The 22,254-nt window shown below is 34.0% G+C and overlaps 17 protein-coding genes and 1 pseudogene across 18 annotated transcripts, besides 4 other annotated features; 10 read left to right on the top strand and 8 right to left on the bottom strand.

Annotated features, from left to right (window-relative positions):
• Window positions 1-787: 787 nt before the first annotated feature.
• Window positions 788-1,093: a mobile genetic element.
• Window positions 1,094-1,114: 21 nt separating this feature from the next.
• Window positions 1,115-1,185: a mobile genetic element.
• A 2,344-nt stretch (window positions 1,186-3,529) lies between these two features.
• Window positions 3,530-22,254: part of a mobile genetic element that runs on past the window's edge.
• TVAGG3_0432690 (uncharacterized protein) lies at window positions 4,691-5,053 on the top strand (the record flags this gene model as incomplete). Its single annotated transcript, XM_001306797.1, has 1 exon — window positions 4,691-5,053. One exon carries the CDS (start codon window positions 4,691-4,693, stop codon window positions 5,051-5,053), a length of 363 nt encoding a protein of 120 aa, XP_001306798.1.
• Window positions 5,072-5,314, top strand: TVAGG3_0432700 (serine threonine-protein phosphatase family; the record flags this gene model as incomplete). The annotated part of the gene is made up of 1 exon (XM_001306796.1): window positions 5,072-5,314. One exon carries the CDS (start codon window positions 5,072-5,074, stop codon window positions 5,312-5,314), a length of 243 nt encoding a protein of 80 aa, XP_001306797.1.
• On the bottom strand, window positions 5,318-6,166 carry TVAGG3_0432710 (uncharacterized protein; the record flags this gene model as incomplete). Its single annotated transcript, XM_001306795.1, has 1 exon — window positions 5,318-6,166. The coding sequence occupies one exon, from the start codon at window positions 6,164-6,166 to the stop codon at window positions 5,318-5,320; it is 849 nt and encodes a 282-aa protein (XP_001306796.1).
• TVAGG3_0432720 (phage tail repeat-like family) lies at window positions 6,335-7,311 on the top strand (the record flags this gene model as incomplete). The annotated part of the gene is made up of 1 exon (XM_001306794.2): window positions 6,335-7,311. A coding segment is annotated over one exon (977 nt), but the record flags the coding sequence as incomplete, so codon positions are not given.
• Window positions 8,121-22,254: part of a mobile genetic element that runs on past the window's edge.
• TVAGG3_0432740 (uncharacterized protein) lies at window positions 8,339-8,659 on the bottom strand (the record flags this gene model as incomplete). Its single annotated transcript, XM_001306793.1, has 1 exon — window positions 8,339-8,659. The coding sequence occupies one exon, from the start codon at window positions 8,657-8,659 to the stop codon at window positions 8,339-8,341; it is 321 nt and encodes a 106-aa protein (XP_001306794.1).
• On the bottom strand, window positions 9,554-10,360 carry TVAGG3_0432750 (uncharacterized protein; the record flags this gene model as incomplete). Its single annotated transcript, XM_001306791.1, has 1 exon — window positions 9,554-10,360. The coding sequence occupies one exon, from the start codon at window positions 10,358-10,360 to the stop codon at window positions 9,554-9,556; it is 807 nt and encodes a 268-aa protein (XP_001306792.1).
• Window positions 10,452-11,339, top strand: TVAGG3_0432760 (protein of unknown function, DUF4106 family; the record flags this gene model as incomplete). Its single annotated transcript, XM_051233831.1, has 1 exon — window positions 10,452-11,339. One exon carries the CDS (start codon window positions 10,452-10,454, stop codon window positions 11,337-11,339), a length of 888 nt encoding a protein of 295 aa, XP_051103561.1.
• Window positions 11,339-11,736, bottom strand: TVAGG3_0432770 (annotated as a pseudogene). Its single transcript has one exon. A coding segment is annotated over exon 1 (398 nt).
• TVAGG3_0432780 (uncharacterized protein) lies at window positions 11,762-12,172 on the top strand (the record flags this gene model as incomplete). The annotated part of the gene is made up of 1 exon (XM_051233832.1): window positions 11,762-12,172. One exon carries the CDS (start codon window positions 11,762-11,764, stop codon window positions 12,170-12,172), a length of 411 nt encoding a protein of 136 aa, XP_051103562.1.
• TVAGG3_0432790 (uncharacterized protein) lies at window positions 12,372-12,641 on the bottom strand (the record flags this gene model as incomplete). The annotated part of the gene is made up of 1 exon (XM_051233833.1): window positions 12,372-12,641. The coding sequence occupies one exon, from the start codon at window positions 12,639-12,641 to the stop codon at window positions 12,372-12,374; it is 270 nt and encodes an 89-aa protein (XP_051103563.1).
• On the bottom strand, window positions 12,691-13,365 carry TVAGG3_0432800 (uncharacterized protein; the record flags this gene model as incomplete). Its single annotated transcript, XM_051233834.1, has 1 exon — window positions 12,691-13,365. One exon carries the CDS (start codon window positions 13,363-13,365, stop codon window positions 12,691-12,693), a length of 675 nt encoding a protein of 224 aa, XP_051103564.1.
• TVAGG3_0432810 (phage tail repeat-like family) lies at window positions 15,846-16,376 on the top strand (the record flags this gene model as incomplete). The annotated part of the gene is made up of 1 exon (XM_051233835.1): window positions 15,846-16,376. The coding sequence occupies one exon, from the start codon at window positions 15,846-15,848 to the stop codon at window positions 16,374-16,376; it is 531 nt and encodes a 176-aa protein (XP_051103565.1).
• TVAGG3_0432820 (integrase core domain-containing protein) lies at window positions 16,417-17,502 on the top strand (the record flags this gene model as incomplete). Its single annotated transcript, XM_051233836.1, has 1 exon — window positions 16,417-17,502. One exon carries the CDS (start codon window positions 16,417-16,419, stop codon window positions 17,500-17,502), a length of 1,086 nt encoding a protein of 361 aa, XP_051103566.1.
• Window positions 17,772-18,437, top strand: TVAGG3_0432830 (uncharacterized protein; the record flags this gene model as incomplete). The annotated part of the gene is made up of 1 exon (XM_051233837.1): window positions 17,772-18,437. The coding sequence occupies one exon, from the start codon at window positions 17,772-17,774 to the stop codon at window positions 18,435-18,437; it is 666 nt and encodes a 221-aa protein (XP_051103567.1).
• TVAGG3_0432840 (organellar and viral DNA polymerase type B) lies at window positions 18,613-19,231 on the top strand (the record flags this gene model as incomplete). The annotated part of the gene is made up of 1 exon (XM_051233838.1): window positions 18,613-19,231. A coding segment is annotated over one exon (619 nt), but the record flags the coding sequence as incomplete, so codon positions are not given.
• Window positions 20,271-20,645, bottom strand: TVAGG3_0432850 (uncharacterized protein; the record flags this gene model as incomplete). Its single annotated transcript, XM_051233839.1, has 1 exon — window positions 20,271-20,645. The coding sequence occupies one exon, from the start codon at window positions 20,643-20,645 to the stop codon at window positions 20,271-20,273; it is 375 nt and encodes a 124-aa protein (XP_051103569.1).
• Window positions 20,753-21,580, top strand: TVAGG3_0432860 (KilA, N-terminal/APSES-type HTH, DNA-binding family; the record flags this gene model as incomplete). The annotated part of the gene is made up of 1 exon (XM_051233840.1): window positions 20,753-21,580. The coding sequence occupies one exon, from the start codon at window positions 20,753-20,755 to the stop codon at window positions 21,578-21,580; it is 828 nt and encodes a 275-aa protein (XP_051103570.1).
• On the bottom strand, window positions 21,716-22,189 carry TVAGG3_0432870 (uncharacterized protein; the record flags this gene model as incomplete). Its single annotated transcript, XM_051233841.1, has 1 exon — window positions 21,716-22,189. The coding sequence occupies one exon, from the start codon at window positions 22,187-22,189 to the stop codon at window positions 21,716-21,718; it is 474 nt and encodes a 157-aa protein (XP_051103571.1).

The following is a 22,254-nucleotide window of genomic DNA, read 5'->3' on the forward strand; positions in this document are numbered from 1 at the left end:
AAATGAATTTTCCAAACGTACTTTTTTATCTCATTTTTTTGATTTTGAAAAAAATTTGGAGAGTATAGATCCGTATTTTTCCCAAGTGAGCGGGGTATCTCTAATCCCAGCCCTATCGTCCTCCCAGTGTCAGTTTTTAATATAAAATCCAAAATTTTTTTAAAAATAAAAATTTCGAGAAATTTTTCTAGTTTTTTTTTCTTTGATTTCAATAATTCAAAATAAATTTTGGAGTAAAAAGACACTATTTAATGAAATTCATATGAGTGAATGTGGATAAATACTCTCAAAACATACAATTTATATATTTTTTCTTTATATTATCAACTAATTAGTGATAATTTTTTTTGAATCAGATTTTTTCATTAAAACTATAATATATAACGCAATAATGATGTACACATACGCATCTACACATCAAAATATAAAGTTTGTTTTGGTCTGGGCACCCCAACCCAAAATTCTAAAAAAATTGAATAAAATTGAATACTTGGGGCTGGGATACCCAGCCCGAAACCGAATTGAATTTTTTGAATTAAAGAATATATTTACGTATTTATAATATATATGTGATGTTTATAAAAAATACTAAATTTTTGTAAAAAAATTCAATTTATTCAAAACGTATATTAAGTGATCACTTCATTAGTAGGATCAGCGATCCTACTAAATGGTGAGAATGCCACTAGCTAAAAAGGGAGTCCTTGGAGCTCTTGATCTCTTGTCAGTAGAGTCCATAATGAGGCATGGCATTTACTGATTAGAGATCAGAGCAATCCTACCTTACCTTCAGGAGCTACAAAGCTCCTAATCGTTACGAGAGGGAGCCTTGGAGCTCCTGAAGCTCATCAGCAGAGGATATTTACCATTTGGGCCTCTTTTGATGAAAGATGCGAAGCCCATCTACGAACCAGGAGCTCCAAAGCTCCTAATCCTTACGAAAGGGAGCTTTGGAGCTCCTGAGTCTTCATCAACAGAGTCCCAGTTGATAAATATTCTATGCTGATGAAAGATGCGAAGCACATCTTCGAACCAGGAGCTCCAAAGCTCCTATTCCTTACGAAAGGGAGCTCTGGAGCTTCTGAAACTCCTCCTATTATAAAATAGGACAGTTTTCTTCTGAGGCTTCTCATCAAATCTAAGACTTCAGAAGAAAGCTGTCCTATCCGTGTATACTTACATTCTGATGGACTACAAGTGTACAACTTTAAGGCAGAGATTATCCGAGGCCTCTCATCAAATGAGGGACCTCGGATAATCTCTGCCTTAAGTAGTCAAATAGCTTTTCTGACTATTCAGGGACAAGAGAACAAGAGTTGGAATACTCTAAGGCAAGGTTCTTCCGAAATCTCTCATCGAATGAGAGACTTCAGAAGGACCTTGCCAAATCCTTGAACACCGATATCCTTGGAACCGAGCTAGGACCAAGGAGAAGTAGTGTACTATAGCGCACGATGGCAATCTCGGAAATACTTATATTGCCACATGCACAATATCTATTCAGCCTGACTCCTATATACAAGAAGTCAGGCAGAATAGATATTGTGCATATGATTTGCAGAACTCTCATATATATAAATTTTTGTTATCCCAAAAAGGTGACACTTTGGGTGTATCGTCCATCCCAGGGATGCAAAATTCACATCACCTTGTATCTATATTGGAGAGAAGAACTCTTCGTTTTTGAATTTTGTCACGATGGTTTTAAAGTATATTAGACACATGTATTGATATTACTATTTTTGTATATTTTGAGAGAAAATCCCTAAAAAGTGAGAAAATCTGAGACAGTTTGAGAAAATATATAAACTATTGAAAATTTGAATTAAACTTCTAATTTGGAAAAAAAATTTGGAAAGAAGAAAATTCAAAAATCGAGATTTAGACTCAGTATCAAATGGAGAACAAAATGTTTCTTCATATGAAGGAAAAAATTTTCTTGAGAAGAAATAGAGTTTTTAAAATTTTATTGTATGTAATGAAATAAACAAATATTAAAATTATTTTTTGATAACAAGAAAATTCCCAACAGAAAATATTTGAGACAAAGAAAAAAAGAAAATTGAAAAATATTACTCTCCTTTACATTTCATGAGATTTTCAATTTATTTTCATAAAATTGACAATTTTATACGTTTTAGATGAAAATAAGTGATTTTGCTTGAAATAAAAATTATTGTTTGTTTACAGCTATCAAATAGATTTTTGCTATTTTGATTAAAATTTGTTAATCAAATTAATAATTTTTTTTCTAAATATCTTAAATATCTGGATCACTCACTGATACAATGAATTAAACGATAAAAATAATACAAACTCAACTAAGTTTCCTGTCTTTCAACCAAAAAATATTATGCAATTTAAATTAAATTGTTTATTCAAAGATAAAACAAAGATAAAGTAATTATAATTATCATATACTTTATGAATAACTCTCTAATTGGATAAGATTTTCGTAAAAATATTTTTATTAATATCGATAAGAATATGTTTACCTACTATCACCATATGTCGATAAACGAGAGTAGAGTGATTTTTATCATCGAAACTTTTTAAAAGCTGTAAGCAGGAAGTAATAATCTTGTTTTTTCTGAGTTAGTTGTAGAACTATTGATGCCCGAGTTATCATTGTGATGCAGAAGGATATCAATGTACTGACTGAAGGATATGAATTGAATTGAATTTTATTGAATTTCAATTTGATCAAAATTTGTTGAAATGATATGAATGTGTCAACTTCTGTATCATTCTCCTTCACTCCTTCCTTATTCTTTCGAGAACGAAGCTAGCTCAGCTTTCGCTGAGCGAATTGACACTTTTCATGCCCTAAACGTACATACTCTCAAATTTATCGAAAAAATTAATACCACCTAAACTAGTATATTCTTATTTTAAATATGATATTATCCTTATATTCCACACTAAAATTCATTTAAATCAACTTTTAAAAAAAGTTCGAATCCTGCGCGTCTCACTTTTAAAATTTTCCAAATGGAAAATTATATTCTCCTAAAGTGAAAACAATTTTCCAAATTGACTTCCTTATTGTATCTCTTAAGATTTCTATTTTATTGAATTTTGTAATGTTTTAAACGAGAATTTAGCTCATCTAATACTGGACATCATCAATTGATCAAAGAAAGCGTTTATATAGCTTCCATTAATTATGGATAACTAGTCTATGATATTAGAAGTATTTACTCTAAGTAAATACTAAAAATTGAAATGAAAAATTTCCAAAAAAAATGTATTAATTAGGAAACTCGTTTATTATTAGATGTTAATTTGAATTGTATTCCTTGCGAAAAGAAAGTTAGTTTAGAAGCTTAGAATTCAAATGAAAATGAATGCGTATATTAGGCTGTTGTAATTGCGAATTCATAAAAATGTTATAAATCTAAAATTCAATACCAATATGATGCAGCAATTCTTCCATTTAATGTTTATTGAAAAAATATATATAGAAATTGTTCAAATTACGATTAACTCTGCGTCTTTGTTTTCATCTCACATATGTATTTTAGAAATCAAAAAAAAAAAAAAAAAAAAAAGGTAGTGGGGCTTCCAGGCGCGTTGCGCCCTCTAGCCCCGAAGATGTTTAGTATAACTTTGTCCGGACAAGTAAGGGTCTATCGTCGCTACAGGAAAAGTTACAGGCGTTCCAAGGAAGTATACTTTGAGAAGCCTTTTCTGTCACTTTTCAGGAAAAAACATTTTTATTATTATATATAAATGAATTTTACAAAACCACCGTTACCGTTCTTTGGAAATAAGAGTAAATGTAAAGATATTATATTGAGAGAACTTAAGAAACTACCGAATGGTCTAACATTTGTAGATTTGTTCGGTGGAAGTTTCTATATATCCCATTTGTGCCATACAATATTCCCAGACTCAAAGATTATATGCAATGACTTCGACAACTATATGGACCGTCTCAAACATATACCAGACACAAACAACATATTGAAAGAGTTAAAAGAAAAGATACCTATAGGTAAGATGGAACGTATACCATTAGATAACAAAAATATTGTGAGAGAGGTTTTGAAAAAAGCAGAATATATAGACTGGGATAGTATATCTGCTAGACTATTATATAGTGGTTCTATAAGAGTTCATGACATTGAAACACTTATGTCAAATGTTTTATATCTTAACTATACAAATGTTTTCAAAGAGGACATAGAAAAATATATTGAGGGTATAGAGTTTGTGAGATGTCGTTGGACAGAGTTGTATGAAAAATATAAAGACAAGGAAAATGTTTTCTTTATAGTGGACCCGCCGTTCTATAACACATGCGATTTTCAATACCAAGTAGACTGGACTTTGAGAGACTCTTTAGAAACTTTAGACGTTTTACATAACTGTCCATGCTTTTACTTTACATCCGATAAAAGTGGTTTGGAAAGTGTCATGAGATGGTTAGAGGACATACATGACTATGAGTTTAGATATGACAAGATAGAATATGAGAGAGGTCCTATAAACCGGAGAAAGTGTCATAACAAAGAAATTTTACTAGTAAGTAAATGTGGTTTGAAATAGGACTACTTGTTTTAGGTTTTTTCCATTGTGTCATTTATTTATTTGACGTGGCAGAAAGATATAGAGAATATGAAGATGAACCAATGCCTGCAAATGTTCAGCATATGTACTCGTAAGAGATATTTTTATCTAATATTAAATGGACGCACAGAACTTAGCGAATGCACAGCAACCTGGACAACCAAACCCAGAGAATATTCCAAATGAAGTTAGAATACAAACTGCAATGGCAAACTATGGTCAAGTGCCAACAGATGTACAAATGCAAACTGCCATGTCAAATGACGCTGCGTTAGGTTTGCCACCATGGTATGCAAATATGAGATGGAAAGAGTTTTATACAAACCCTGAAGTGGGATATAAACAACTTTATGCAGATGACGCGAACACAGGAGTTGACCCAGAATATGTTTTCTACCAGAGGAGAAACAGAATGTATGAGCTCCAGTTAAAGAATGCTATGGAACTCAACAGGAAACGTAAGAGACTAGGTGGACATTAGATTTTTACATATAGTAAAATGGGTTTCTTCAGTAGTATTGGAAACTTCTTCAGAAGAGTTGGAAGAGGTATATGGAATGGAATAAAAACCGTAGGAAGAGGAATTTGGAACGGAGTCAAAAATATTGGTAAAAGAGTAGGTCAGTTCGTTGGTATTATACCTAAAGACCCTGAACCAGAAGAACAAGCTCCTGTTATACAACAGCCTGAACCTGCACCACAGTCAAGTTGGCAACCAAATCCAACACCTCAACCGTATTAAAAATTATATTTTTACCGTTCGATAGTAGTTGTATATGAAACTAAGTTCTAAGTACAACGCATGGTATAATGGAACTATTCTCTTTCTTCCATCTGTTGTAAACCATACTTGAAAGTCTGAAATACTTCCACTTGGTGGTTCGTATAACTTTGTAGGTTTTTCGTAAAAGTCATTTGCCAAGCATAAAAAAGAGTTTTGTGCACCAGAAAATGAAGCATGAACGATAATAGCATCTGAGTCGAAAACATTTTCATATATTCCATTAGGGTTTTCGACTTCATAAAAGTCCGGGTGTACTGGATATTCTGCAGGCTGATTTAACATCCTCATAAATCTATACCATGCCAAGTTGTTATATTTTGTAGAAATATAAACGTTTTCTCCAAGGTCTTCTATTCTATTGATTTTAACAGTTGCATTTTTCCTGTCATATATAATATCGAGATGGTACTCTCCCTCGTCAATGTTATACTGGTTTGCATATTCGATATAGATGTCGTTTATTTTTTCTTGAAAAGCTTGAAGAGTTGTTTCTAAGTTTACAAGCAAATTCACTTGTAAAAGTTTTCCCTGTTCAAATTTCTCATACATACGTTTTTCTTTGTTATAGTATCGAACTTCAAAACCGACTGTAAATGGGAAACCATGTATGGCTTCTGAAATGAACTTCATTCTACGAAAGCCAATAGCTTTTGTGACAGATGGGTCTCTTAACCATCTTAACGGGTAGTCAAAACGATAGCCTTCATGCTTTACGGTCTCTGTCTCAAACTTTTGACCGACATTGGTAAAAAGTTCATCTAATGGTTTAGTTGTAGCAACTCTTGAATTTTCTTTTTCTATTGAAAGCATATTTTATCTAGAATAAAAATGTCAAATGAAACAGCGTCTATGAGAGAAATACAACACAACCGACAACTCATTATACAAGCTCTAAATAAGAACACAACAAACTTTTCAAACTATTCTAAGATATCTGAGTCATTGAAAGAAGGAAACTTAAAACTGACATTAAACCCAATGACAGATGAGTTTCTGTTTCAAGACAATAAGAACCATACTGTTTGTATAAATCCAACAAAAGGAACTTTAAACGAGAAACCTATAAATGAACTTCTTTTGAAAGCAGATGTTGGCAACAAAGCTGACAAAGAATATGTAGACGATGCAATAGCAAAAGAAGAAGAAAGAGCTAACAAAGCTTATGCAACAAAAGAACATACTCATCCTGAACTAGCAGACAAAACATATGTTGACAATAAAATGTCAAGTGAAGTGACAAGAGCTGAAAACGAATATTCTAAAAAGACTCATACACATACCATTGCAAATATTACAAACTTACAAGAAACCTTAAACAGTAAAAGTGCCGTTGGACATACACATACCATTGCAAATATTACAAACTTACAAGAAACCTTAAACAGTAAAAGTGCCGTTGGACATACACATTCTATATCTGAAATAACAGACTTAAACGTTAGCCTTGAAAAGAAAGCAGACAAGAACCATACACATACAAGTTTCACAACTGTTGGTATAGAAAGTATTGAAGGAACGGTTGAAGAACCTGATGGGGATGTATTATATTGGAAACCTCCTAACTTTCCACAAGGTTTAACATCGGATGACGACATAACGACGATGAAAAACATTAGATGTAAAGATGTTTATGTCATGAAGGATGAAAATAACGTTAAATTCACTGCTCAAGATTTATATGACAAGAAAGCAGACAAAACAGAGCTTCAAACATTAAAGACGGAAATACTTCAAACATTATATCCTATAGGCTCTATTTATACGTCAATGAACTCTACCAGACCAGAAACAGTTCTGGGTTTTGGAACTTGGACTCAAATAGTCGACAGGTTTTTGTATTGTGCAAACTCTTCAAAGGAAACAGGTGGAAGTAAAACGATTTCAGGTGAAAACTTACCTGCGCACAGTCACTACATAGATTTAAGTACATCTCAAGCAGGTTGGCATAGTCATAGATATTGGAATTGGTCAGCAATGACAAAAGGTAAAGGATATGATGTTAAAGACAACGTTCAGTTTGCTATAAATTGTTACTGGAGTAACACTGAGGGAGGAGGAAACCATACACATCGCGTTTCGGGATATACGCAAACAACGGGACAAAGTAAAGACTACATGCCACCTTACATGACAGTTTACGCATGGTATAGAAATGCTTAGTCGTCATTTTCAACTTCTTTAGCATATTCGTCAGGAGTTGTCTTATATTTGTTAGGAACTGTCTTTGAAAGTATACCACCTTGAACTTTGACAAGTTTGAAACGAGGTCTGACAATAGTAGTTTTATCTTCTGCTTGCAGTCTGTACATTTTGCCATGTTTGCCTAAAACTTCATAATATTCTCTTGTATACTTTCTTCTATTTTTACGAACACGAACGTGAGTACCTGTCGGGTTCCCATTGTTGTCATAGTCAATAGTATTTTCATATGGGTCGCGTTTGGGTATTTCTATTTTTACTTTGTCACCTTTCTGAAGTTTGAAGCCCGGCATTCTTTCTTGTTTGTCTCTTTTGACTAAATTATTAAATATATAGTCTTTCTCTAAGTCAGGGTTGTTTTTCATTTCTTCGGGGGAGTGGTTTCCCAAACCTTTTTGTTTACGGCTATTGTAAATATTTAAAACTTGTCTCATCTTTGCCATGGAGAAGTGTCTATACTTGTCGTCATATGACATTTCATTTGCTTCACCACCTTGTGGTTGGTTTAAGTCTCTTAACATTTTTATACAACCGTCAATGACACCAAGAGCAGAATGGTTTTGGTAGTTAGTATACAAGTCTCGTGTACGGAGGCACTGCGTTCCTCCGTACGCAATACTTGTGAATTTGACACTTTACAAAACCGTTAACGTATATTTTACAACACAAACGACAACACTAATTTAACCTTAAATATTTATAAAGCCGCCAACCACTTCACCTCACTAATGAAAAAATAAACGTTTTCACAAACGACTTCACTAATGTAAAAAATAAACGTTCTCACTTACAAAAGTATTGCAACTCCTCCCATTGCTGTGCTTCACATAACAGCTCATAATCTTCTGACTCACTTTCTTCTTCATATAGGTCAAAATCACTGTCAAAATAAATGTTAGTAAGTTTTGACAAAGCTAATGAAACACGTTTACCGTTTGTATCGTATGCTTGTATAAACTTTCCATTCTTCATTCCTTCATAAACGCTCAAACTAACTTTACCCTTTCTCCCTCGTATCTGATAGAATGTATTTTCACGAGGAACGAAGAACAAATTCTTGAACTCATGACCGTTGTAGTTTGTTATCTCAATAGTTTTCGTCATTTATATAAAAATAAAATAAAAAATAAACTTAAAAATTAATGATATCACCACCCTCACACGTATGAAAACATAGCACAAAAATAATGTTTATGTTAGAATGTTAGATCTAACACGTTTTCTAACCTCATTTCTAACCTGTTGAATTCATTGCTTTATAACTCTCTTCCTTGGTTTCTTTTTAGTTGCTTTCTTCACGTCTGTCTCCAACTTGACTGTCTTTCTTCTTCGTCCATAATAATACCAATTACTTCCACCAGTCAATGGGTCAAATGGTCGTTCATAAGGGTTTCCATACATTCCATAAGGTCCGTATGGATAAACCGCTGGTGGAGAAGAAACATTTTCTTTAGTTCCATCGACTCTATTTAAATGCATTGTTTCACCTTTCATCTGGTCATTAAAGTCTTTTGCGTGTTTTGCAAACTCATCGTCCTTTCCTAAAGCATTTTCTGACTCAGTCGCAACCAAATTGGATGCTTTATTTATGAGCCCTATTTTATTTAATCTTAACTTCTTTGCAACCCAGCCTCCAATCTTCCCTTTATTTGCATCTAATGTCTTCGAAACCCTTCCTCCACTCATTTTATTTACTGCGTCATAAGCCCCAAGTGCTTTTGCTCCAAATGCTAATGCTTTTGTTCCCATTGCGCCTAAAGCTGTCCAAGCTACCATTTACACCATATTAAAATCATCTCTCTTCAATATTATCTCATAAAAGTTCTCGTTACTGGAGAAAGTCAATGAAACATAAACATTCTCATGGCTTCGCCTCACCGCTTTGCGGCTATCTAACTTCTTTCTTATCTCATCTATACGCTTCAAAATGTCTGAACAATTGCTAACATCTTCTACAACAGTTATTTCATCATGAATGACCTTCAAGAACAAGCTCATTTAATATGCTATTAAAATCATCTCAATAATGAGTCCATCCTTTCCATCTTTAGGTAGCACAACATCTTTCATTGAAGAAGGTTCGACAAGTCTTATGTTAAACTTACTGACAAAGTTTGTTATACTATAATGCTTCGGCGGCGAATACATGTAGTTTGAAAGACATAATATAGATTCTTCAGCAAATTCACTTATACTGGATTTTATAACAATGTTCTCACGAGACCAAATACCACCAATTGACAATCTTGTAAGCAATCCTGCTGAACCTTCTACTGTAAACGTCGATGGTAACATTCCACGAAGGTCATCTATTGACATCTTTGAGTCACTGAATTTAAATATTTTCTTAAAGCAATCGTCATTATCTAACCATGCAATAGCTTTGAAGTTTTCATTCGAATATACATCTGCTTCATTAAATGTAAAACCTGACTTCTTTGCAGAGACGACTTTAAAATCTATTGCATTTGTTTCAAAATTATATACTATGGTAACTTCTGAAGGTAATGGATGTCCTTCCGCAGTCAGTTGTTCTCTCACTACCGTTTGAAGCTTTGTGTTAAAAACTTTCATGTCATCTCCTGTGTCTAGGTTCACATACACAGCAACAGGAAAACTATCTTGCTTCTTTGTTTCATCATTATACCTCAAAACATTAAAGTTCTTCAATAATATTGTCCTTCCTGCTGGAATACTTCTAACTTGTCTTATTTCAATAGCTTTCTCACCTCCTACATACTCTACCCAGTGTCTTGGATATTCATAAGTATACTGACTTTCTTGAATTTTGGTTGGTTTCATCATAACGTGTTCATAGTATATCTTTATACTCTTGTCAGTTAGACTCGGTGCTATGTTCTGAATATTTCTGACTTGTATTTTTAATGGAGATAAAATGAAGCATTTAATACATGACGTAGATGAAGACATGAATGAAACTACAGACAAACTTAACTCTTCTCTTATTCTTCCTTTCAGTAAGGACTATGAGTTCTGTTCAAATGGTGTTTATTTCTATTGTGGAAAGATGGGTTCAGGTAAGACATTTAACCTCATTCGTCATATACTCATAACAGAACGTTTAGGAAATGACTCATATTATGACCAAATCATTATATCAGCAACTTCAGACTCTATGGACTCAACAGCGAAAACATTTATGTCAAAAGTTCAAGCCTCTGTCGTTAAAGTTCCAGATAGCGAACTCATTGAATTTCTTCAACGTTACATTCGACGTAAGAGGAAATATTATGCCATCGTTGAATTTATACAGTCAGGAATGCAAAAGACTTCTGAGGAGATGGAAAGAATTATTGACAAACACCACTTACGTCAGTACTCAGGAGTTTACGATATGAAACGACTGACAAACTACATTCTATCAAAACTTTCAAAATACCCCTTCAAAAAATATCCTTCAAACACTCTGCTCGTTTGTGACGACTTCGCCGGAAAAGGTTTAGTGTCAAAGCCTGACTCACCATTAGCTAACATCATTACTAAAGTCAGACATTACCACTTAACTGTAGCAATACTTATGCAAACATGGAGGTTTTTAGCTTTAAACATAAAACGTCTCATAACTGACTTCGTTATCTTTCAAGGTTTCTCACGTTATGATATTGAACTCATTTGGAAACAGTCAGGTATAACATTACCTTTTGAAGAAATTTGGGAAGCATATAAGTCTCTCATCTCTCCTCGTTCATACCTTGAGATTCATATCATGACTAATACCATTAAAGTCAAAAATATTCCATGGGAACGACCAACATTGTTTTAAAGTTTAACCTTCATTTGACTGATGGTAAACAAATTCCATGCATCTCTGTCGCCATTTCTGTTAATATTTCTGCTGTCATTCATATCATCCACTTCCCCATCCGTTAGCTTTGAGGATATGTGTTAGAATAGCTGTTCTTAAATGAAGGCTTCTCTCCCTTGAGAGCATAAACTCTATAACTTTCTGCATACTTTATGTTTGAACCTCCTGAGCCATCATTGACATAAATTTTTATAGGCTTCCACCCTTTGTTCATATTCCTGCTTCTTCCCTTAGCTCTTTTGTTCAGTAGTTCTACATCTTTATACACAGCACCTGTCTCAGTGAATTCAACAATATTTTCATTCGTTAGCTTTACATTCAAACCCTTGTCGAGTATATTGTTCATTTCATACATATAAAAGGTTTTTATTCTATATGAAATGAGAAGCAAATCCATCTTAGCTGGTGCCGTTAATGTTCCAATTGAACCAACATCAAATGTTGACTCACGAACGACAAACAATATTGTCATAAAGAACTATAGTTCAGAGTGTTTGAAAGAAAAAGAACCAGAGCTGAAATCCGTGAATTTAAACTCAGCTTCAAACGCTAACGCTACATCAGATGTTAAGTTAGAGTATCCACCACTGGACCAAGTTCTTTCAAGAGAAGCCAACGACAACCCTTACACAAATGTTCAAACAAATCCTTCAGATAACGTAGACCATTACCTTCTTCAGTTATACCAAACAATTTTACTCAAAGACGATAAGAAGCTTTTGACAAATCTTATAAGCAAGAACCAAATAATTCTAACAAAGGAGGACTTGAAAATGTTATATCACGAATAACAGGGAAACAATGTGTCATTGACTATCTCGACCCTGAAATCGAATGCTGTGGTCAAACGCCACCATTCATGAAAATAGGTAACATCCGCATCATTGAAACACCAGGAACTACAGGAGTTGAGTTTAAGTATAAATATTCGAACGAGTATACAAAACTTTCAACAGAATATAAACTTTGTTTGAAATATGTTTTAGTAAATTAAAGCAATTTGTAATATCTATCCAAAACTTCTTCAACAGTATCGAACTCATCTTCATAATGCAAACCTAATCTTATTGACTTGGTGCAGTTCTCACTAACACAATATAGCGCTTTGCGCTCGGCGCCTTTGACGCCTTTTTCTGTTCTCTTGACTGACATAACTAATTCATTTGTTTCATCAAACAGCAACAACCAAAGTTCATGACCTAATACATAACATTCATACTTTATATTTTTAGCTCTGAGTTCTCTTGTAAGCTGTTGCATTTAATATTTTCTAAAAAGTCAACTTCAACAGTCATTCGCACTGGTGCCTTCAGTTTACAGGCTCTCCTTGAAAGTCAACAAGTCTGAATTGCATGTCTTTCAAATTATGAGGACTAATGCGAACCCATTTACCTAAATGAGTTGCTATGACAGGAACGTTTGGAATGAACATTGAATTGACTGCATAACAGAAGGATTTATATTCTACTGAACCTTTACTATTAACTCCTGAAATACCTGTGACATTAGCTATTTTTGACTCAATGTATAAACAATTGCCATAACATACGTATGGAACAGATTTCATCTCAATCGTTTTGTCAACACTTTTCAAAGGAAATGTCATATGGTATGCTCCCAGAAGCAATTGAACTCTATGACTCATTCGTGTTATCTTAAACTCTTTCTTGCTACTGAACTTCAATGTTCCCTCAGAAGAGAGTTCGACATCTATGTTGTCAATAGTTTCTTCATTTATGAGAGTATCTATGACTCCAGCAATTTTATCTATTCTATACTCTGCTCTGTTAGGAAATGTTATAAAACTTCTTTTGTCATCTATTTCAAACTCCATGAAATCTGTTTCATCTGTTATGACAAAAGTTGCGATAGTATTGAAGTCAACAACTCTGAAAGCAAGCGCTTCATTCTGAAGACCTAAGTTTGTTTGTAGCTTTACTGTCCCGTATTCGTTTGGGTCTGTACTTTGCAAATAGAACAACATTTTATTCTCATTAAAATATGACTATTGCTGCATATGCGTATGAAACAAATGAAGCAAGAAGAGCACATGAACTAGTAAACGAAAACTCAACTTTAACCATTGAAGGCAATGATTTAGTCATTGACGATGGAAAAACTAAAAAAGTCATTGATTTCGATACTTTTAACACTTATGACCCATTCATTACAACAAGCAAGTTCCCATCATAAATGATGGAACGGTGCAATATATAAATTCTACAGTAGATGCCTCATTAGTGAAAGTATTAAATGTTCTCATTGAATTGTTAAAGAGCTTTCGATTTGACGACAACATTAAATGCCTAAAGAATTTAGTCATGAATGAGAAACAAATTCTCGGCGTTGCTGGTAGCAGTAATGATGTACACCTTATGACATTAGAATATTATAACGAACATAAAGATGAACTGAAAGGAGAGAAGGGTGACACCGGACCTCAAGGACCACAAGGAATACAAGGAATACAAGGAATACAAGGAATACAAGGACCTCAAGGCGAAAACGGTTTGGATGGAAAGGATGGAAAGGATGGAAAAACTGCTAAATCATGGATATGGGACCTTATAAATACTGGTTTAACAGCTGCTTCATATGGAGTTCTTCAATACCAAATCGGAAAGATATGGGCGGTACTTGGTGAAGAAGTTTTAAATGACGTTAAAAATGCTTTGAACTTCATTTCAAATGGTTCGGATACTATTAAAACTTTATCTGGTTGGATGCAAGAAACAAGGAGTCAAATAGATACTGTAAGACGTATAGCAAACAATGCACGTACGGGATTGGATACTTTACGACAAGCACAAAATACACTAAAGGAAGCAAATGATATTCTTGGCTCAGTATCAGACATGCATGAAGATTGGCTTAAAGGTATTGACAAATCTTTAAAAAATCACAGTCAGTCTATTGCTGACTACAAGAAAAGTATAGATTTTTTACATAGTGCTATGGACGTACATGATGGAAGCATAAGGAACTTACTTAATGCTAACAATAACTTACCAGGAACTATTAAAGCATTTATAAAGTCCTTTGTAAAACCCGGTGCTCTAACATTTAGGTCTTTGAGAGCAAGAGCATTGAAGTCAAGAGATGCAGAAACTCCAACAGAACCTACAGAAGGAACTGAAACAACAGAAACTCCAGAAGAACCATCAAAACCAACAGCTAATGAAATATTGTTCGAATATTTTCCAAGGTACTCTGTTCTCATTGCATACATTCAAGAAATACTTAAGAAAGCAGACTTGACTTTAGGAGATGATGAAAGTTCTGTATATCTTTCGTTCCAGTTTCAAATAGCAGAACTTTTGAGACAGATATGTTTAATGTATGACAACATATCTGATTTCACAAGATATGATGACGACCATGACCCCGAACACGGTGAAGAAGAAGTTTTACAAACATCCATTAAGACAGGAAAGGTTTTAACTCAAAGTCTCATTATTGACACTAAAGATGGCGAAGTGGACGTTCTTCAAGAGCTGAAGAAAAATACTTCTTCGGGAGGTGGTGGTAGGCATGAACTTGAAATAAATGAGATAGAAGAGAAATTAGCCGAAAAAGCAGATAAAGAACATAAACACAATATCTCCGATATAAATGAACTTCAAGCTACATTAAATAGTAAAGCGGACAAGAACCATGTTCATTATATAACTTCAGACGAACAGATTATAACGGACTACCATGGATATTTAACACGAAGTGATGAAGCGAAGACAAAAAATGTTAATGAAAGAAGATATAAATACATTCGTGCTAAAGGTTATGACATAAGCTGTACTGTACAGTATGATGTAGCTAAAGCACCAGAAGCATTTGGTTATACCGGTGAAATTTATGCCTCTACTTTCAATGTTAACGGTGTATTAGTTGAACCAAGATTTACTTTGAGAGTTAAGTCAAAAATAACGTTTGAAGATGCTATTAAAAGTAAAGCTGACAAAGTTGAACTCGAAGCAATGAACAAAGTTTTGAAATCTCATAAACACAATATCTCCGATATAAATGAACTTCAAGCTACATTAGACAGTAAAGCTGACAAAAATCATACACATATACTCCTTCTCAACTGTTAGAGCAGACGACATAATATTGAACTATACCCTTGGTTCAAGTGCACCTTTAGAGAATCCAAGTACAAGCGTAAAAGATACACTAAACTCCTTAAATAACAAATGTATGAATATCGAAGGTCATGTCAGAAACTTTGAAACACATGAACTACCAGCAATGTTAGATAAAAAAGCAAATAAGACTCATACACATACAAGTTTTACAACTGTTGCTATAGAAAGTATTGAAGGAACGGTTGAAGAAACTGGTGGGGAGGGCGGAGCCCCGCCGCACGCGGCTGCATTATATTGTAAACCTCCTAACTTTCCACAAGGTTTAACATCGGATGACGACATAACGACGATGAGAAACATTAGATGTAAAGATGTTTATGTCATGAAGGATGAACATAATATTAAATTCACTGCTCAAGATTTATATGACAAGAAAGCAGACAAAACAGAGCTTCAAACATTAAAGACAGAAATACTTCAAACATTATATCCTATAGGCTCTATTTATACGTCAATGAACTCAACAAATCCAGCAAGTGTTTTAGGTTTTGGTGAATGGAAGCAGATTGTAGACAAATTCTTATACTGTGCTAACTCTTCAAAGCAAACAGGAGGTTCGAAGAAAATTAAAGAAGCAAACCTTCCACCGCACACTCATACAGGAACTACAAACACAACAGGTAGTCATTCACATTCAATAACAAAAAGAGGTTATACAAATCTTGCAGCAGGTTCGGATAGACAGGGAATGCATAGATATGATATTTCAAGCGACCCAGTAGATTCAAGCGCAGGTATTTTCTGTGGAACCACAGGAAATCATTCACACACTTTCACAACAAATCCAACAGGCTCGGGTGCAGATTATATGCCACCATTTGTGACTATATTCGCATGGTACCGCGTTCAATGAACGCGCTTGACCCTAGAATAAAATCTTTAACTTTACATAAATGAGCTTGAAAGAAGTATTCGAACAACATCCATGGAGGTCATTTAAGAAGTTCAATGAAGCTGCAAAGAGTTGGGGATTTACTAACAGAGCTGAAGTGAAAAGGTTCTTTGACAAAAATGTTGTACATCAAACAAAAATAAACCCTTACGACTACTTTTTACCAATTTACTCCAACACTCCTGACGCATACCAATTTGACACTCTCATTCAAAGCAGAAAAGGAGGACATAAACCATTCCTCATCTTCATAAATGTTAACACTCGTAAAGCATATGCATATCCAATGAAAAATAAAGGAACTCGTGAAGTGTTAAGAGTTTTACAAAAGTTTGTAGCAGAACATAACCCAAGTACTTTAACATCAGACCAAGACAGTGCATACCTCAGCAACGAAATCACAGAATTTCTCATTAAGCATAACATAACTCACTACACTACTGAAGACCATAACCATAACATACTCGGTATCATTAACCGCTTCATAAGGACTCTCAGAGATTTAAATCAAGAGCGAGACTTTACCGAAGAAACAATGAAACATTTTCTCGAAGTATATAATTCCTCAACACATTCTACAACAGGACATACACCAAATTCAATGACACAACAACAAGAAGAAAAGTATATACAAAAGAAACGAAGTCAAACACAAAATATCAGAAATTCAACACAATTTACTCTCATTCCTGGAACAAAAGTTCGTGTAGTTCTTGACGACAAACCGTTGACAAAGAAACGTTTAAGGTTAAGTCGAAATTATTATATCGTAGACTCTACGCAAGGTAATGGATATCTTATAAAAGCTGCTGACGACTCCATAGCATTTTACCCTCGACATAAATTAGTCGAAAGTAGTAATGGCAAACTTGCTGAAACCATTGACGAAGCAAAGCGAGGAGTGGTTATTGAAATACTTGACTATAACACAAACGATGACACTTATAAAGTAAGATATGAAGGAGGCGTTGAAGATGTTATACCATCTAAGAACTTGAGAGAATCTAAACCAACTCATCTGGGACCATTAGAGCGGGAGTACTGGAAAGATAAAAACATGCCAGAAAGAATAAGAAAATTCTTCTAAACTTTTTCATTAGATGTAAATCAGACAAAAATATATTATAGGTGAAGAGGTGAGATTTCACCTGTTTTTTCACCTAATTTTTCACCCCGTGAATTTTCATGAATTTTCACAAAAGACCAAAAATAATGTTTAGGTGAAGAGGTGAGATTTCACCTCTTTTTTCACCTCTTTTTTCACCCCGTGAATTTGTCATGAATTTCCTTAAGATAGAAAAAAATAACGCTAGTTTTATTTTTTTTTATTTTTTTATTTTGTATGTAAGAACAGAAATGTCAGTCGAAGCAAAAACATTCACGAACAAATCTAATGGTGAAACATTCACAAAAGGCACTTATAACGGTATTGAAGTCTTACGTAGAGACAAGGATGGTTACATTAATGCAACAAAGATGGCAAGAGAAGCGGGAAGGTTAAACCATTTAAACAGATTTCTCAATAGTACTAAAATGCAGGAAATTCTTGAGTTTTGGATGAACGAATACGGTGGAGCCAAAAGTGGCTCGACCTCAAAACAAGCATTTTATGAGCTTACTAAGGGCGTTATGAATGAATTCAAAGGTATTTACATACATGCTGACCTCGTTCATTTTGTTGCTGAATGGTGCTCTGTAAAGTATGCATTTTATGTCAAAGATATTATGGACTCCATAGACAAGAAAGTTCATGAGAAGTTAGATGAAGAAGAACTCGAAGATACAGTAGAGAATGCTAAACCTTTGTTCGAACAAGAAGTTAGAAAAATGTGCGAAAAACAATTAGAACATGAACGTGAGTTATGTTATGGTTATAGAGATTCTCCATTCGAACTAGACCAATGGGAACAAGAAAATTTAAAGAGAGAATTTAGAGAATATGAACTCGCTAAGATAGCATTAGAAGCTGCAGAAAAGAAGTTAAAAGCTTGGGGTCGTTTTGTACAAAAATATTGTGAGTAAATGAACCATTTATTTTTATTGAATTCACCAAAAAATATATTATAGGTGAAGAGGTGAGATTTCACCTGTTTTCTCACCTGTTTTTTCACCCCGTGAATTTTCATGAATTTTCACAAAAGACCAAAAAATAACGCTAGTTTTATTTTTATTTATTTTTTTATTTTGTATAAAAGATATGATTTCAACAATCGGCACAACAACAATTCAAGCCGCGAACGGCGGGACTCTGTCCACAACAACTTCACCAAACTCGTTAGTCATGAATCCAACATCTATGTTAGTAGAGATGAAAAGCTTCATTCCTTCTTCATATACTTTCGAAACAGAAATACAAAAAATTAAGCAAGAACTTTTAACAAGTAATTTAGACTGTAGTGCGAAAGATGAAACAAATGAACAGTATCTTTATGAAATGGAGGACATTATTGACCATTTACCTAAACTACCTGAAATTCAGCATCAAAAACTAACTATTCCTGAATTCGACGAAATTGAAGTCAAAGCAACTGACTCAGTAGAAATAAAGAAGTTCATACGTAAAGTAAATTATGAATTCCTTGGTTTTCATTGCAACCATAAAGTTATGGACAAAGATTGCGACATGGTTTATAAAAACATTTCTGACATATATAAATCTGAAGAATTTAAGACCTACGACAACTTTGTTTCGTTAGTTGCTGAATGTGTTTGGGAAATAAGAGATAAAGATAGAAGAGGCAAAGTATGGAACGAACAAATAAGACCCGCTATGTTTGAGATGAAGAGAGCAATTGACGCCTTAGTTGTTCTAGCAGGTCAAATTTCAATGTATAACGCAAAAATGAACCCACAATGTTCAAAATGTAAAGCAGCAATAAGGAAATATAACTACTCCGTCAAAGAGATAGAAAGAATGCGAAACGACTATGCAGACTTAAAGAAAGAAGCAGAAAAGCCAGCAGAAGATAAAATGGACATGTTAGCATTTCTGAACAAAAACTATCCAACAGTAGAAGATTTCCTTCTATCTGACGTCAAGAAGAAATATAAAGAGACTTTCGGCATTGTTAAAACTTTTGATATCCTCAGCGAAGAAATAGAAGCTACAAAACTGTTTAGGATTTCAAATATACATCGTACAATTCATGTAAAACGCTTGTGAAAAAAAGAGGTGAAAAATTAGGTGAAAAAAGAGGTGAAATCTCACCTCTTCACCTAAATTATATTTTTGGTCATTTACACTCATTTACGAAGAAGTCATGACAAAGCATTTACGATGAAATCTTGACAAGGCATTTACGAAGAAGTCATGACAAAGCATTTACGAAGAAGTTATGACAAAGCATTTACGAAGAAGTTATGACAAAGCATTTACGATGAAGTCATGACAAAGCATTTACGATGAAGTCATGACAAAGTCAAGACCCTTTGGGTCTCGCCGCTTAGCGGCTGAGGTGAAAAATTAGGTGAAAAAAGAGGTGAAATCTCACCTCTTCACCTAAATTATATTTTTGGTCAAAGCTTCCACGAGAGAAAAGATTCCTCATTTGCTAAGGATTCCAAAAATGAAAAAATCGTTGATTTCGGCTGAGAAAAAACGGCAAAAACCCTTCTTCCACGGGAACAAAGAAATAAAGAAGAAATAAAGTAAATTTTTTATTTATTCCCGTGGAAGATAGAGCACTTTTATGACACTTTTTATTCACGACAAACAAGACAAACAAAGAAAATAAGAAAATACGGCGCTGTCGCGGTTCGAACCACAGACCCTGACCCTCCATAACACCACCTTAGACCACTGTGCTACGTAGCCTGTCGACATAAGATTTTATAAATTGCATATTTGACGTAAATTTATTTCCATCTAGCTTCCCACCGCATAAGATATTCATACGTGTTTGTAAGACATTCATTAAACTTCTTTTCTATTGCATCTAATCTTGCGTTATTTTTTTCAATAGCTTGTCTGTATTCTTCATCATCTCCAGCAGTGTTTGGGTCTTCACGTTTAAAATATTCATTGTTAACCAATTTTTTATCTACAAATTTTATTAGTGTTTGATTCACTTCGTTATGATAACGGTCATATTCTTTCAATACGTAAGTGAAGACAAAATGCGTCGTACCTTCAATCTTAAAGCTTAAAGAACTTTCAACACAGTTTTGAGGGTCTGTCAGTGCGTCAATGATATAGTATTCGAAGTCAGTCAATAATCTTTTTAAAGTCATTTCATACAGGATAAAATTTAATGTTGTGAAGAAATAGTGTTTATCTCAAAAAAAATAAAGTTAGTTTTTATTTTATTTATTTTTTTATCTTGTATGTAAAGACAGATATGTCAACATTAGAGAACACAACAACTGCTATCGTTCATGAAGCCATAAATGAAGAATACGAATACATACAGTATAACAAACAATTGAGACTCATTCGTTCTGTCAAAGACGACATGTACCAAATGCAAAGTATAATGAATGCTCTTCGTTCTACAAAGCAAGCATATCATTGGTTTGAAAACCAACAGACAAAAGAACTTTTAGAAGAATTTCCTCATATGATTGCTACCCTCGGAAAACCGAGGGAAGAGATTCCGTACGAAAATCGCAAGAATTTGGCACCTGGTTTGAAAGGTTATTATGTTCATAGACTTTTAGTAAATGCAGTTGCAATGTGGGCTTCACCTCGTTATGCTTGTTATATTTTCATGATGTTAGATGAACTATATAAAGCAGAACGTGGAGAGATGGAAAAGAAACTTCAAGCAAAAGATGAAGTCATTGAATCCAAAGACAAAAGCATACAGAAAAGAATACCGCGTTCAGTACCAAAAGGAAAGGAAAAGAACTATAAGTATATGATTTATACTGAAGAGATGGAAAATGAAGAAGATAAAGATATGGTTATGTTGCATTTAGTCAGAAGAAACAACAAAAGCTTTTACGACCTTGCTAAAATATATAAATCTGACAGAAACTGGTTCTATCGTGAAAACTTACCGATTTCAATGACACCGAATGAGCAAATAAAAGAAATTGTCAAAAATACTCTTCCTCAAACACACTATGACATCAAAGGTTGCACAATACTTACCTTCAAAGAAGACTTACCATTACTGAAGGAAAAAATAACAGAATATTTCGATAACTTCAAAGAGGAAGAATGAAGTCACGACAACATTAACGAAGAAGTCACGACAACATTAACGAAGAGAGAATGAGGTGAAAAAACAGGTGATATCTCACCTAGCCGCTTTGCGGCTCTGACCCTTTGGGTCTCTTCACCAAAAATATATTTTTGGTTAAATAGCTTCAGGGTCAATTTCTTCAACCATTTCACTTCCTTCGTCAATGTCAATTGAAGCTTCTTCAACCTTTGGTAAGAATTTCTGTATAACATCTTTGTTCGTTATTGTCTTCAGAGATGAAGGATAATATTTCACATTTGTTTCACCCTTCTTATATTCTTTCTGTTCGGAAAGATTTAAAGCAATACTGAAGAAGTCAATGTTAGAGTTCTTTATGACAGTATAATGAGTATCTTTGACATTCACGAAGAAACCCTTTTGTTTCAAAACTACTGCTAACTCTTGTGAAGTATAACGTTTGCGGTCAATGACAATAGCTAATGGTCTGACATACTGACCGAACTTAGATTCTTTCACAAACTTCTTGTTAAAGATAACATTGACGTTTGAAGCACCATTGAACTCATTCTTGATGGCAGTAGCGAGAGCATTGTATGAAAAGAACTTGCAATCTTGCATGTGTTTCATTAAAATAAAAATATTAAATTATTTTGAAAAATAACTTAAAAAAATCTAATCTAATTTTTTCAAAA

Source organism: Trichomonas vaginalis, chromosome V (genome assembly GCF_026262505.1).
Source record: "Trichomonas vaginalis G3 chromosome V, whole genome shotgun sequence".
In the NCBI taxonomy this organism is placed as follows: Eukaryota; Parabasalia; order Trichomonadida; family Trichomonadidae; genus Trichomonas; species Trichomonas vaginalis.